This window comes from Xiphophorus maculatus, chromosome 21 (genome assembly GCF_002775205.1).
Source record: "Xiphophorus maculatus strain JP 163 A chromosome 21, X_maculatus-5.0-male, whole genome shotgun sequence".
In the NCBI taxonomy this organism is placed as follows: Eukaryota; Metazoa; Chordata; class Actinopteri; order Cyprinodontiformes; family Poeciliidae; genus Xiphophorus; species Xiphophorus maculatus.
In genome coordinates, this window is record NC_036463.1 from 508,975 (window position 1) to 525,601 (window position 16,627).

Here is a 16,627-nt window from a genome sequence, read left to right on the forward strand (position 1 = left end):
TTTAATGAAAATGGTATGAATGAAACAGACTCATGGTTTAAATGAAGATATCAATTTTATTCAAGTCAACTGTAGAACATTGAAACAACCACTAGATGTCGCTATTTTAGAGCGTATGGAGTGCTTGAAAACAATAGTCCACCTTCTGAGCAACTCTCAAAGTGGTTCAGTGATTCAGAAAGCCTCGGTTTCACCATCACTATTTCAAGGTACATTTCAGGTAGTGATGCCGAGGCTTCTAGTACTCAGGAGGATTTTTATGAAGTGCTTATCGAGGCTTGTGTTGATGGAACAGGTACCACATAACTGATTTAGGAACTGGCTCTCAGTTTGCTTGCAGGCTAAATAAGTGGTAGAACACTGCTGTTTCACCAGCCACCTTTTCTTTTTTTAGGATTTTATTGCGTGTGCGTTTGCAATTCATTGGAGCATACGTGGAAACCATTTTTCCGTGTCTAGCAACATTTTGATTTCTCCAAATAGTTTCACAAAGTAATAACTCACAGTTACCACTGCCTATAATATTTATTATAGGCAACACAGTAGATTCTGTGTTCTAATTTCTAATGTTTTGAAAGCGTAAGTGTCGTGTCCAAATGAACTCTCTATATAAAAAAAAACCCTCACCTGTGCTGAGGCATTATTGAGTTCTGCAGAAACACAGGTATACTCACCAGGTTGTCTTACCATTTTAAAGTGATGGCCACACAACACAGAAACCTCGGCACATGCGCCGAGCAGACAAGATGAAACCCCGTGTCGATGTGCCTATCACTTTAAGGAAAACCACATGACCGATACAGTTCCTGTGTCGTTTGGATGTGACTGAGCCAAATTGTATTGATGAGGGAGAAACTGTGTCGACACGTTTGTGGGTTTTGTTGGATGAGATACTTTGTGTTCTTTGCTTTGTGTTGGTTTTTGGCTCGTATTTGAATACCGGCATGGATCAACAGAGGAAGAGGAAGTTCTCTCCCGTGTGGGATCATTTTGATCTTATCACGGAAAATAATTATTATTCCATTCTCATTTCCACTTTTGATCATTTTTCTTTCGGATTATTCAAATTCCTTTCCATGGATATTTGAGTTAGTTTACATGGATTAACTTTTATTTATATTGTAGGTGAAAAATGTAGGATTTGCTCCCAAGTATTGCCTTACTGTAACCAGAGCACTTCCACTATGCTGAAGCATCAAGGTGCCCGGCTTGAGGGGGAGGAACCGGTAAACACTCCTGTCTTTATTGAATTTGCCTGCAATGACTTTCTAAATCCAGCAGATGTCACTGTAAGTGACAAGACAACACAACACAACGTCGACACAGTTTGGGAAATGTGTGTGTATTTTCAGTCAAAACGTGTCCCAAGATGTCCCCGTGAGATAGAAGACTGCTTGCCCTAGTTAGTTTAATTCTAATATTGACAGAATTTAAAAATAGGCTCTTGCAGAAGGAAATGTTTCCATGGCGAGAACACATCATGGCTATTTCTCTTATTTCTTTATTATAACTGAATTTTGTCCCATTATTTGTAAATATGGAGTTCATACATCATGCTGTATTTCAGAAGGTAATAAACACAATTCTCATTAAGTCCACATTTCTGTATTATTAATGTTTTTTATTTGTCTGATGGTATATTCTTATCAGAGTTGGGGTCTGTCATATGAAGTTAGCAAACAGGAGGCGAGAATGTCCACACACACCTACAAGCAAAAACATTTCAAAATTCAAGTTCAATTCAAATTCAAAAATACTTTATTGATCCCAAAGGGAAACTGAATGCAAATTTAATAATTATACACCATGCAGTGGTTTAGGAGGGCACTGTGTCCATAAAGGATATTTAAATTGGTCCAGAAAAATAATTGACTGATGGTTTGCTATAAATTACAAATTTGGTATAGTGACTAAAAGATCAAAATAAAGCATGTGTGAAATTGTGAAGGGTGACAACAAAAGACACTGCTTTCTAAAATGGAAATAGAAAGTATTTTGGGGATTTGTGACACAAAAGTCTGGCTTCCTTTAGCTACCTTGTGTGTTCTGGAGCGGAGTAAAGTAATCCACCTTAAGCTGTGAAGTCTGGGGGACACTAAGGAGAGAGGTGGCCAGTGGAATAATTATCTTCCATCCTAAATCCTAACTGGCTCACTTTACTGATCCAGACAAGAAAAGCAAACTGAGAAAAGTCAAATTATGCTCTGCACTTTTCTTTTGTTAAGCTTTATTCCTTATATGTGCTTTGTGTCTCATCTTTTAGAAAAAAAACACTCTACAACACCAACTCTCACTATATACTGTATACAAATGAATGCAAGAAAACGTGACAAAAAGACACAGAATTGCATTCAACAAAAAAATCTAAATTTACTGTAATGAAAATGTAGTTTTGTACATATCAGTCTGTTCTAATAATTTAAAAAATGTGCTCTACTGGACTTTATTTGACATGACAGGAAAGTTGGTTGTGAGAGAGAAGTAAGACATGTGGCACTCGAGCCTGTGACGACTGCGTCGAGGTCTGAGGCCTCCATATGTGGGTCACGCATATTAGTCCTGCATCATCGCAATGGCCAGTTCTAATGTTTTAATATGTGGAAGGATGTTAATTCAGTTCAAATGTGGCAGAAATAAGGATTTCTTCTGAACCCGGGTGAAATGAAGATTCCTTCTAATCTTACAAATGAGCAAATTCCATACCTTTGTACTATTTATCTTTCTCTCTCTTACACACACCCACGCACACATACCCAGCTGTCTTCCAAAGCAGTAAGACCAGTTAAACAAGTAAAAATGCTTTCACAAAATGCAGCAAGTGAACACGCCTCTCTCTCTCACTCCCTCTCCTTGTTTCTACTTTCTGTTGCCAGTGTTTCAGACCAGCATCAAACTAAACACCTAACCTCCAGTGTGACTCAAGAAAAACGAAGTCTTTACTAATGTGTGGATAAGAAGAACATTTCAACAGGTACTGATAACATTACGAACAACGCACACTCAGTTTACAGATTTATTGTAATGATAAAGGAGGGATAGTGCTATGACTTTTCATTATCTGAAACTATAATTGTGTCAGTTATACTAGATTTGTTGTACCAATGTCATCAGAGCTAACCCTTTTGAAATCAGGTCAGTTTTAATCTGTCTGCTTTTAATGTTTGTAAAAAAAAAAAAAAGATTTTTTTTGCTTTGTGTTCTTAAGTAAAAGAGATTATATAATGAAGAAAAAGTAGGGCCAAAGCATTAGATCTTTTTGATCTATTGTTTTATACAAGATTAAAGGTAATTAATATTTGTACTTAATGTTGAAACTGATGGTTAAAATATACAATCTTAACTGAAGAATAGTTTGGAGAACTGAGCAAAGTTCTTATATTTTTTCTGAGTTTGTCCGTAGGGAGTTTCCAGGTAATCAGTCCAGCATTGTGATGATTACCACGAATTAGTGTCATGCAGTAATTTCTAGACTAGAGAAGCTATCAATACTGCCCTAATTTCAATTGAAATTTCTTCCTTCAGTCCTTAAGCATTTCTTCATCTTTCATCAAAAGGTTTAAAATAAAATGACAAGCTTGGTTGGCAAATTTGTCTGTTTGCGCATCTAACCACGCAAGTCCTTATAACCATTTTTTTGGCTCTAGTGACCTTTATCTGAAAGTGCTGAAACAGGAAAGTAATGAGACAAAGGGAAGACATGCGGCAAAGGTCCCCAGGCCAGGAATGGAGCCTGTGATGGCCGCGTCGAGGACTAAGGCCTCCTTATGTGGGTTGTGTTTAACCCCTGCGCCACCACATCACCCCCCTTATAACTACTTTTGCATTAAAATCAACTAAATAAAAGCAATATTAGGTCTACCAACTAGCTGTTTTTTAACAATTGAGTTGGTTTTGCATCCATCAAAGGAAAGCCATTTTCTGAAGATAGTGATGTCACGTGAACATGGTCAATGCAGCAAACATTTACTGAAGACATAGGTGGTTACAATTTCTTGATGATATAGATTTCTGGTTTATCTGTGCTAGTGGATCAGTTGAAGTAACAGCAATAAGGATGATTGAACTACAGACCGGGAAAGAAGTTGAGCATTGGAGGAAGTTGATATTTTGAAAATAAAAGATAAAAGAAATAGTTCACAGACTGCTGTTAAATTGAGAACTTGACAGACCAGTCAAGTCTCTTGCAAGCCAGCTACTTCTGCCCTAACCAGTGTGTCCCTCCCACATTCCAAATGTTTCCGATACCTTGCTCTCACCGTATACACAGACAGCAGACTGCACTTTACTTTGGATCCAAGGTGTCTTCAAAGAGGCTGTATTTTACTGGCCAGTAAGAGCAAGATGATCACTCACTTGTGATTGTCTTGCCCACTTGGACTCAGTGTCCTCCACCTCTGCTGGAACATGTTCAAAGCCCTCCTGGAGGTGGAAGCTAAAGCTCTGTCTCACAGGAGAATCTGCCAGATGTTCCCAGCAGACTGTCACAATACATTTTGGCCTGCCAGGTCTGACCAGCATCTTCCTCCACCATCAGCGCCAACTCATCACCAGGTAATGGTGATTGGACAGCTCCACACCGTTTTTTAGCTGAGTGTCCAAGACATGTGGCTGCAGATCAGATGAGACAACAACAAAATCGAGAATCATCAAACTGCAACTGAGGGCGTCCTGGTGCCAAGAGCATATATGGACATCCTGATACTTGAACATGTTGTTTGTTATGGACAATCCATGATGATTACAGAAGTCCGACAACAGAGTTCAGATCAGCGGGGCCGTTCCTCCCAACCACACCCTTCCAGGTCTCACTGTCGTTGCCCATGTGAGCCTTAATGTGCCCCTTAATTTGTGTTGTGTTATACATTTGGTTTTTTCCTTGGCAAAGTCAGCTTTGTGCTCACCACTTCCTATTACAGTTAAATGTGGTCCATAGAGCCTCATGTTCAAATCCAGGCTGTCATATTTAGATCCTGTTGTGATAAGCATGGCAGTAATTATTCCACTACAGTTCTAGTATGGAAGAAGATTAGGGCTAGTGATAAAAAAAAAGTCTAAATCTAGTCTGAAAATTCAGATCACTCAGGTCAAATCAGGGGGACAATTTGGGAAAGTTGTCTCTGTGGATAAAGTGCATGTTTACAAATCCTATAACAAGGAAGGATTCCCTGGAGGAGCTGGCCCAAGTGGCTGGAAAGAGGGAAGTCTGGGCCTCCCTACTTAGGCCACTGCCTGATTCCAGATAAGCGAAAGAAGATGGATGGATGGATGGATGGATGGATGGATGGATGGATGGATGGATGGATGGATGGATGGATGGATGGATGGATGGATGGATGGATGGATGGATGGATGGATGCTAAGGAAGAAACAGTTCTGAGAATTTTTTCCTATACCACCAACACAATTGGCATACACCTATAAATGTTTGGTTATTTATTCTGGCTGAGACTGAATTAGAATTCTGACTTCAACACTGAAGTCAGAACTGGGAAAACCCAGGTAAGGATTCTTGGCTTTGGAAACATGTTATGACTTAAATGCCAAGACAGAAAACATGAGGAAAATAAAAAACCAACAGAAACACACCTTAAGCTCTTTTTAAGAAATATTTAAAACCATTTTTATCATTTGTCTTTTTTAATCATGTTTTAATTTTCACATTCTTTTTTGTGAAGCACATTATTTTTATTTGCTGAAGTTGTAATATAAACAAAATATACAGACTTACTAAATAATTACTGAGCATTTTTGCATGTTTTGCAGCATAAAACAGGAAAATGGATCTTTTTCCATGTTTGTGTTCAATTGTTTTCAGAATGGGTTCCAATCACAGCAGTGACAAACTACATTGTAATCGCTACCTGAAAGGACAGGGTCCTCAATCACTGGCACAACGAGGTCAGTCACCTCATTAATCATTGGTTTATGTTATTGTTTCCAATATTGGCTTCTGATCACTTTCTGACAATTTGACATTATTTTTTTTCAGTAAATGACGGGATGAGTTGGAGGATCACATCATCAGATTTTTATCAACCTGAAGGCAAAATGAATTTGGAGATTCTCCACAAAAAAATGTCAGGTTTCCCTGATGCCAACACACTGAAGATCACTTATATTTTTCCTAAAGGCATACAGACAGTAAGTGTCTAACACCAGCCCACATATTTTACAAATATCATAAAACATACAATTTTTTTGTTGTCATTATGTCACTAGAACATAAAATTGCAGTGGTATCCTCAATGAAACATAAATAAATAATAAAGCCCATAAATGTCTGTTGCTAAAGTCTCAATCAGTCCTTAGGATGCAGCTAATGCTAACCCTTTTATAGGAGTCGGTGGCTACACAGTCATGGATGCACTCCACCTCCACCGTTTTAATGCAAAAAGAACCTGAAAAAGTACAGAGCCATGTGGTGTGCCTGTATTTAGAACCAGAGTGGATGATGTTCCGTCCCCTATTCTCACCACCTGAGAAGGACCCTGATCCAAAGACACATTGATGATGAAAATCCTAGGTCATGGAGCTTCACTATCAGCTTCTCCATGAAAATGGTATTAAATTTTGAGCTGAAGTCAACGAATAGCATCCCAAAATAAGTGTCAGGATTCTCCAGGTGTGTCATGGCTGTGTGTAGTGCAATGGAGACAGCATCCTCTGTGGATCAGTTCTTATTTTATTAAGATTTATTTTCTTAATAAAATAAAAACCAACCAATCACCAATGTGTCCTAAATGTAGGACAAGCATTGAATTATATGTATTTTTTTTCTGGGAATGCCCTTCTGTATCCAGGTTCTCGAAATGTGTAACTAAAGAGATAAGTACAATTGTAAAGACTATCGCACTCCAGATGTTCAACAATCTGGAGTGCGGAAAGCTTGAATCTGCACTCCACACGGAACACTCATCATCTCAGAAGACTTCGGGTGGGGAAAATTTCAGTCTCTATCCCAGTGGAGGGTGAGGTTTTTTATGACCACAGGGGTCCCACTCAGTTTCCTCCTGTGTCGACGGGAAGTTGTGTTTACGGATGCATTCTCCATGGGCTGGGGCACAGAGGACATAGTCCCAGCAGGAGAGCAGGGAACATATAAATGTCCTGGAATTACGGGCTGTGCTTCTGGCTCTTCGGAGCTTTCTTTCGGGCTTGCAGGGCAAGCATGTGCTGGTGAGGTCAGACAACATCACTGGTTTTTCACATCAACCGCCGGGGGGGAACCAGGTTAAGGAAACTGCTGCACTTGACTCAATGGCTTCTGACCTGGGCCGCTCCATACTTGGCCAGTCTACATCCCGGAACCACAGAACATGCCAGCAGATTTTCTGTCCTGTCAGAAGCTGCTTCCAGGAGAGTGGAAGCTGCACCAAGAGGAGGTGGAGTGCATCTGGAAGGTCTTTGGCAGGGCAGACGTGGACCTCTTTGCCTCAAGGGTTAGGGTTAGAGGGTTCACTGTCCCCTTTGGTTCTCCTTGGACGACACCAGCCCACTTTTCAAGATATGCTGGGTCAGGAGGGCGTACAATGACTAATCCGTGGGCGCCGTCCACGTGAGTTGTCTATGCTAACAACTGGGTGGTCTTTGCGACCTGGTGCCGTAATAAAGGGCAGGACCCAGTGCAGTGTTCATTCTCTGGCATATTGAGCTTCCTGCAGGCATTACTGGATCAAGGACGGTCTTCATCTACCTTGAAATGTATGTGGCTGCTTTTTCCTGTTGGCATGTGGGCTGAATGGTTGTGCGGTGGGCAGAGACAAGGATGTTGTACTGTTTTTAAGAGGTGGTGGGCATTTGCACCCACCCAACCGCCTTCTGGGACTAGTGTGGGACCTTTCTCTGGTACTTGAGGCTCTTCGGTCCCTCCCATTTGAGCCCTTGGCATCTGCGGACCTCAAATAGCTCTCACAGAAGACGGCGTTCCTTTGGACGGCGTTCCTTTTCCGCAAGGCTTGTGGGGGAATTGCAGGCTCTCTCAATAGCTGAGCCCTGTTGCCGGTGGAATCCTGATGGCTCAGGTATTACACTGTGGCCTGACGTGGTCTTTATTCCCAAGGTGTCACTGGCAGCAGGCAGTACCCAGCCACTTCATCTTGCCCGGTTTGACACCGGATGCTCCTCTGAACCACTGTGCCCTGCTCGTGCCCTTGAGGCATATATCAATGCTACGGCATCCTCCAAAAGACGAATAGCCTTTTTGTTTGATACACTGGCTCACAGAAAGGTCAGGCACTTTCCAAGCAGCGACTTGCACACTGGGTTGTGGATTTGATCGCCAAGGTTTATGCCTTGCAGGACCGGCCACTGCCACAGTGCCACTCTACAAGGGGCATGTCAACCTTGTTTGCTGCCATGGCTGGGGTGCCGTTGGACGTTATATGCCGTGAGGCCTCCTGGAAGTCACAAAGTACCTTTGCTCGGTTTTACTGGGTGAATGTGGCTGTGCCCCATCCCCTTCAAGGAATTCTGGATCAGCATGCCTCTACATAGATCACATTAGGGTGAGTGGTGTAATGGTTGTGCCTTGGATGTTGCAGATTCCTCGCGACTTTTTTAACATAAGTCATCCAGTGCTTGAAGAACCGCCTCTGGCTGTCATCTGGGATTCATAGAACTGTAGTTACAGTAGTAACTTTCATTACTGCCACCAGGGAGAGAACTAAGACATGGGTGCCGGCCCTCCAGGACCAACTTTGGGCACTCCTGGTAGTAGCTTTATATTTTTGTACTTATGTATTTAGTTATTTCTTTTATTTAGTTATTTTCTTATCATTTTCCCTTTCTACATGCCAGCTTCTTTTCCCTTTAAGCTCCTCACACTAACTATAATGGCTCTATGTTGTGTTTGTTCTGTTTTTAAAAATTTTTTTCAAGTGTTAAACAAAAAAAACTCAATTAAATTTAATTCAGTTTATTTATATAATGTTGATTCGCAACAACTTTTGTCTTAAGTAACTTTACAAAAAAGCAAATCAATCCAATTATACAGACAGAATTCTTGTACATACATTCCACGTTGATTGAAGATCAAATAATTTAGTGAGGTTCACTTCATAAATATAATTATGTAAAAGGCAAAGTGTAGAAAACAGAAAATAAAAGGGAGATACAGTATTTTGCTTTGGTTTAAAAACAAATAATTAGCATTTAGCTTGGTATTATTTCACAGAGAAGACTGAGATATCACTGATTTTTTGCATCCTGAAAGAATAGAAAGATTAGTGGGACATAATGAATCACATAACCTTTCATGCTGTGGGGCAGGTTTCTGTCAGCCATTGCCCACCTATGAACTTTGTGGAAGGAACAAAGTCACTGTTTTTGTGTGTGAAGAAAGGATTTTAGTTTATCTCTTCATGGACATTATGAAAATTCAAAACTGACAAAAATTATGTGGATGATTTTTTTGTGTGTGTAAAGTAAAAAAGAAATTGTTATTCTCTGCATGACACACCTTGAAAGTGTATGGTCTTTGTGTGATCAGTTATAAGAAATACCAAGGTAAAGAAACTCTGCAAGTCCTAGTTGTCAGGAGGGATACCTGGCTGACACCTCTTTTAAAAAAAACATAAACCTTGTAAACCGTCACAACAGAGTAACTCCCCCACTCAGATTCTTCAGACTAGCCATCAGCAATTAGCAAACACCTGGTGGAACTTCACATCCATTGAACTCAAGATAAGCTACTTCTCCATGAAACACTGGTAGAAAACATTTTTAAAAGTTTGACAGAGGAGCTTGTATGTGATGACTTCCTGAAGTTGGAGTTTTAGAAAGAGCAAGAGTTTCAGAGACAAAGGACAAAATTAAAGGTGTTAAATTATAAAGTGAAAATTCTTTTAAGTCACATTTAATTTATGCAGAATTTTTATAAGAACTGAAGTAACTAGTTACTTGATTGTGCTATAAAATGGCACTACATGCCTGCCCGATACATTAACTCCTTAATATAAAAGAAAAGTAGACAGCAGTCCATGCTCACAAATACCACAAACCCCACTGAAAGGCTGAGCTTTATGACGTGAGTAGGATCCAGTTATCTGTACAAAGCAAAAAAAATCAGTTCAACAGACCAAACATGATCCATTTCTTGCCAACACAAAACATTTTGGGCATACTTAATTTTGTTCTTTTACTATCCGTAGTGAGTGAGAAAATATTTTATTACGTAATAAAACCTTTGATAAGATTAATCTTTACACAAATGAAAATCTACAATATAAAACATTTGTTTAGTACAAGTAAGTGATTTTGTTGGAGAACACATCTAAATAATTCAACCATCACTAATAGCTATAAAGGTTTATTGTAGATAATGTGTTTATTTTACACCTAAAACCTTGTTTATTTTAACTCAAGGAGAAACACCCCCACCCTGGCCAGCCATATGCACAGAGACAGGTGTGTACGTACCTCCCTGAAAACCATGAGGGGCGGACTGTGGTCACTTTGCTGGAGAAGGCCTTCAACCAGCAGCTTTTGTTTACCATTGCTACCAATGAAAGTGGAGAAGATGTTATCACACCAGCCTCTGTTCCACTAAAAATACAACATGAAGAAGAAGAAGGCATAATGTAAGTTAACATTATTGAGTCAATATCAGACAATGTTGACCACACAGCAGGAACTTTTTTATTTTTAACTTAAAGAAAACCTGAAGTGAATAAAAAGGTTTGTTGAACTGTTAAAGAACTGCCAAAGAATATTCAAATGTTAAGCCCTCTGCTGAATTTCCAGTAATCCACAGAAATCAGACAAGACATCAGTAAAAGATCTGTGGTCCTCTACAACTTTGGTCAATCACAGGGTCAAATTTCTAGATGATGAAATTCCACATTAACTGTTCATATAGTTAGATGCAAGGGTAAGCACCATGAGAGTGTCCAACCATCAAACCAAAGGAAGGAGACAGGTTCTGTGTTCTGGAGATGAATGCAATTTTATGTGAAATGTTTGAATCAACCCCAGTAGCTGGTTGGACAGTCTTTTTATTCACAGTTAAATGAGTCTGAATCAACATGCACTGAAAGACTGCTCAGGAAGAACCCATTACCTCAAAAGCAACATATGCCATTTTCCAGTTTTAAATATATTCAGGAACAAAGACCTTAATTATTGGACTGTTGTCTCATGAAACTATGACCACAGTGACATTTGCTGTACTTGGAGGAGATGCATTCAGGTCATTGTACCTGTGAAATATTAAGTATCCAGCGTACATCATCATGTTGGTGTTATTCTGCAAAAGGAATTGTTGTTTACCTCACAATGTAGATGGCATCGGAAATATATCTTCCAGTAAATTTGACTGACATTAAGCTGTGTGTAAGCAAGGCAAACTACAAATGTGACTTAGTTCCACCCAGTTCTGTTAGGAGGAATGAGCCAAAATCCCAGCAAACTGTTGGGAGAAACTCATGAAAGGAAGCTATAAATTACACAGTTTAAAATTCATTTCTAAGGAAAATAAACTTCTGAATTTGAATAAAAGAATATTGAGGTATTTCTCAAAGTATTAGAAAGTTTTGGTATTATATAAATTATATGTAACAATTTGGTTTCAAATCTATATTCTCTCATAAAGCTAATGTGATATAACAACATGGTAATCTGTCACACTAGATCAATTCAGTTCTGAAAGGTAAAGTTACCAAAGTTTAGTCTGTGATGTAGCAACTTTGTTTTTAATTATTTTTGTCTTCCACAGATTCAGCAGCTGAATAAAACATCACATTTGTGATTTACTGAATATGTGCATACAGAAAAAACATGCATTAACAGTGTACTTCTGATGTTTTTTCAGTGATGGCTACCCTGATGCAAACTACCTGAAGACATTGAGTAAAGTACTAAGAAGTAAAGGCATCAAGTAAGACATGATGAGATTCCCATTACTGCTGGGATGATTGACGTCACAGGCTCCAGTTTAAAGCAAATACATCTCAATAAGGATTAGCTAAAATATTTCCACTTTTTGAATAATTAAAATATTAGTAAAATGTTTATGAAATGTTTGATGTATTCTGCAATATGGTTATATGTCCAAAAAGAAAAGATTATGTCATCCTACTTGTGCATGTTTTTTTTGTTTTCAAGTGTTTGTAGTCTATCAGAAAGATGCTTAGACATTGTCCATCTTTTTCTGTCCTTGTTTCCATCTGAAACTGTAGTGTTTCAGAAACGGTACTGTTTCAGAAGGAATTTAATGAATGTAAATTGGGAGATTATTGCATATATAAATAAATAATTTATTAAAGATTTTTTTGTCATAATGTCAATGCTGCATGTCAATGATTCAGCTCAATCTGCTTAGACAGACTTTTTAAATCACTTTGAATAATTAATTGAGCATATTATACTGTTTGCTAATTTGGATCAAGTTTGGAATGTATTTGTGAATGAATTTTAATTATTTGTAAAGTGCCTTGAGATGGCATTTGTTGTGATTTGGTATTATATAAATAAAGTGATTTGAATTGGATTAATATTTTTAGGAGAATAATGTAGACAATTCATAATTATTGTCAGCAACACCAACCCTCTCTGTCATGGTGTGGTGTGGTGGTGGACCCAAATGCAGCAGGCAGTAGACGTAGAAATAAATGGATGTTTTAATTATGAAAATTAACCAACAAAAAATTCAAAATCCAAGGGTACAAGAAAGTCCAAAAACAAAACAAACTTTAACCACAAGGGAACAGGTGATCCAGGGAGAGAAGCATGGATAGTGACATGACGGACTGGCGAGTTGTGCCTGGGATAGAGGAGCTTAAATACTGGGAGGTAGTAAATGAAACAATGGCCTAGCTAGATGGGAAGAGTGATTGCAGGTGTGAGTAATTGGCACAGGAGCAGGTTGAGGTGGCGGGAAGAAGGTGGCACATGGAAGCTAAGGAGATCTGCTGGGAACACAAAAGGGAGGAAACGGGGAACTGAGAAATACTTCTGATACAAAAGACACTAAGAGTAAAGAAAACCTGATGAACTAGGAGAGAAAGACATGAGGGAAACCATAACAGAACCTAAATAGAAACAAGGCTGATCTAACAACAATAAGAACTAAGGAACATAGAGCTAGAGAAACTAGAAGATCTAAACAAGGAAATAACCTAACTTGAATTACTAAAGAAAGACTAACTAAACCTAAAGAGACAAAATAAGAAATAGAAACACTATGGGGGAAACTAGAAGGACTTAAGAAATAACCTAACTAGAATTACTAAAGGAAGATATACATAGACTCGGACATGGAAGAATAACTGAACCTAGGGTGATGAAATAAAGAAATAAACGGAATTATAGTAAAATAATTTCTGCCTTGAAATTATTTTACTATAATTTACGACATTTTCCGTAAAAGAAATGTGAGAACATCAGATAATTTATACCTTTGGGGTAAATTTAAAATGACCAAATTGCAGATTCAAAGTTGGGAAAATTTGAAAATATAAATTAGTTTTATAAAAAGAACAGACAATGGTTGAGTTAGTTTTGTCTATCAAAAAGGCCAGATTTTAAGAGAACTATACAGGGAACATATAAAAGGTGAATATCTTGTGATTGATTAAAGTAAAGAGATGGAAAAGGGAACTGCAATATTAAATGTAATATTAATGTTGTCATTTTTAAGTTTGTGTAGACACTTTTTTTGAAAATATGTATTATAAGATAATTTTGAACAACATGATATCCATTGTCTGCCAACAAAATTGCCTGTTTAACACCAGTGAAGAAACCTTTAATGGTATGTTATGATGTAGAACTATCAGAGCAAAAAGTGTACATGAATCAACATTTATTCCTTAACTTTGAATATAAATCAACACAAATGTGTAGATCCACATTCAGATGATGGTTGAATCAACATTGATATAGTGCCAGTTATGTTGAAACCCTGATGTTGATTCAACATGTAAGTCACCGACCACTTTCAATATCGTTTCAATGTCAGGCTTCAATGTGGATTCAATGTTTCTGCCCAACATTGTTCATTCACTCATATTTTCCTATCTTGGCTGCCATTGAAGGCATAGGAACTTCCTAATAAGACATGTTGTAAGAATGTGCCACTGCATTACCTCTTCTGTTTTTCCTTTTACCAGCCTTCCATTCTGCTTCTCATATTGGCGTTCTAAAATCACCCCTAGTGGTCCCAGGGGTCCCATTCATTCGTCGGAAGTTGTTAGTTGCTGGTTTAGCAGTTTGGGGTCCTGGTCAGTTAGCTTCCGGCACTGAGCCATGGCAAACAGTCCAGAAGCATTCAACCAGATGGTGTCCAAACATGCAAAAAGTTAATTTAAAACACACTAATCAGGTAAGAACACCACAGTAATGGCAGCATGTTAGTTCATCTACTATGAACAAAAAGTGGTTTTATGAAAATATAAGAAATCTGGGAAAAAAGCTTCTACAAAAGGAATATTCAGACCTTACACATTCTCTTCTTCCTTCAAATGTCCTTGATGTTTTTTGGCTTTCATCTGAACTGAAGAGGATTCAGGCTGGCCCGTCCTACTTGGAAAGCTGCCTTTAACTCCATTGAAATATTTTCTGTTTCCCCCTTTTTATTTTCCATCTCAGCTTTATTAATTATGCACTGCCAATTTTATAGAAGACGATAGGGGGAGTGCACAGAGGAAAAGAAGACAAGAAAGAAGAAAGCAGAAGTAAATGAATATGTAGAGGAAGACTTGATGTGTACGTAGAACGTGGGAAAGGAAGAGGAGTACCCACTTCAAACGTAATCTGTGCAACAATAATTAATCTTGTCAAAAAAACATACAGGGATGCTGAGGAAAGCTGGACTGATGAGCCGTTGATCTTTCACCTTATTATGCCACTGTACATTATGTAAATGACCCTAAATATTGTAAGATCACTTGAGAATTAACTTTTATACTTTTATCAGCATAGATGTTTACCGACCTCAGAGCAGTAAGAACAGTGGAACATGCTGTCATGTTGACTGACTTGCAGCATGTTGCATAAATAAAGTTTTTCAGCGTCAGCTGCAATAGATGTGTTGATGAATTTATTTTCAGACTGACAGGAATCATAAAGTCAAAGATTTAAATATATGTTTGCTTTTTCTCATAAGTCTGTATGAGCTATTAAGCGAAGTGGTTGACATTCAGTACAGTGTGTGATTGATAAGTGTTTAATTTTTTACAAAAAGTTTACATTTGGTAAAACCTGTGGGCTGTTGTGCCAGACTTTGTCACTCTATTCACTGACTTATTCCTGCTTTTGGATGTGTGAAGTTAGTTTCTGAGTTTTTCTGAACACTTCACCTGAATTTTGACCTAGAGGGGGAAAAAGTTGATATTTTGCTATTTTTTAAATGGAATTTATCTGGAGAGATTGTGTCTTTCAGCAAAAATGACTGTGTGTGTGTTTGTGTTCCAATGTTTGTGTATGCGGTAAAGGTGGAGTGCATGCTACTTTTTCCACTTTTCATCTGAAGCTCTTGTCTCTGTAGAGCAAGCTGAGGTTATGAACTGTCCCTGGAGCTAAAAACAATACCACTGGCTTGTGGCTTACTGATGCTTGTGTCATGGTGAAGATAAATGTGACAGTCTGTCTGACCTGCTGGTTGTGAACATATGAATCTTTGTTTTGTGAGTGTGTATGTGGCTGGAGTGTCTATGAAAGAAAGACAGAAACTTTCCAAGAAAAAATGGTTCAAAAGGCTTCAGAGGTCTCTCAAATCATATTATATGTTATTGTTACTGCTGGGTCCTGGCTGTAATTCAGTTTGAAGAGAACATCCAGCCTCCATTAAACTGTGAAAATTCATTATTGGCTATATGGACCAATAAACAGCAAGGGTTCTGGTAGGGGTTACAGGTAGAAGAGAAAAATGAAACCAATAAATCAAAATAATATTTGCCTGCAACTTCTGCTAGAACAGGCATGCAGTATAGTCATGTAGGGTCATAAAGGTAAAGTTAGTCTTACTACATTGTAAGGTTCTAGATGTCTCTCATTGGTACATGCAATAAGGTAACAATCATTGCTCTCATTCAGAAGAGAGTGTTTTTTATTGATTTATGTTAAGTGAGCTTATGTTAACGGAAACTGAGGAGCTGAAGACTGTCTACAATAAATTCTGCTAATTCTGTTAGAGCTTTAATGTAACACCAGTGATTGTCTACTATTAATACAGTAAATGTCTTACCAAGCACTTTGTCCCTGTTATCAGGCTGCTGCACTTCTCTACAGCATTTGATCATCACCTCATGAAGCATTAAATTTCACTAGGGATTATAGATCATATGTATTGAAAAACATCTAAAATGATAGAATCAAATTTTGTCATAAACATAAACACAACCTTTTTCAACACATATTTCGTAACATCCTTGATAAATTTGTACTGCTGAATATTTGGTATATAAAGTATTAAAATACAGATTAATAAGCCTTCAGCACCGGCCACTTTCTAAAATGCCATTAATATCAAATCTGGTTGTTTAATTGCGATTGAAATAGGCACGAGAATATTGTACTTCATCCATCCATCCATCCATCTTCTTCCGCTTATCCGAGGTCGGGTCGCGGGGGTAGCAGCTTCAGAAGGGAGGCCCAGACTTCCCTCTCCCCGGCCACTTCTTCCAGCTCCTCC

At 38.4% G+C, this 16,627-nt stretch overlaps 1 protein-coding gene across 1 annotated transcript; it reads left to right on the forward strand.

The window, feature by feature from the left end:
* Nucleotides 1-2,864: 2,864 nt before the first annotated feature.
* Nucleotides 2,865-12,261, forward strand: LOC111606151 (E3 ubiquitin-protein ligase DTX3L-like). The gene is made up of 5 exons (XM_023325883.1): nt 2,865-2,971; nt 5,816-5,898; nt 5,990-6,141; nt 10,363-10,577; nt 11,807-12,261. The coding sequence occupies exons 2-5, from the start codon at nt 5,817-5,819 to the stop codon at nt 11,874-11,876; spliced, it is 519 nt and encodes a 172-aa protein (XP_023181651.1). The 5' UTR covers nt 2,865-2,971; nt 5,816; the 3' UTR covers nt 11,877-12,261.
* Nucleotides 12,262-16,627: the final 4,366 nt, after the last annotated feature.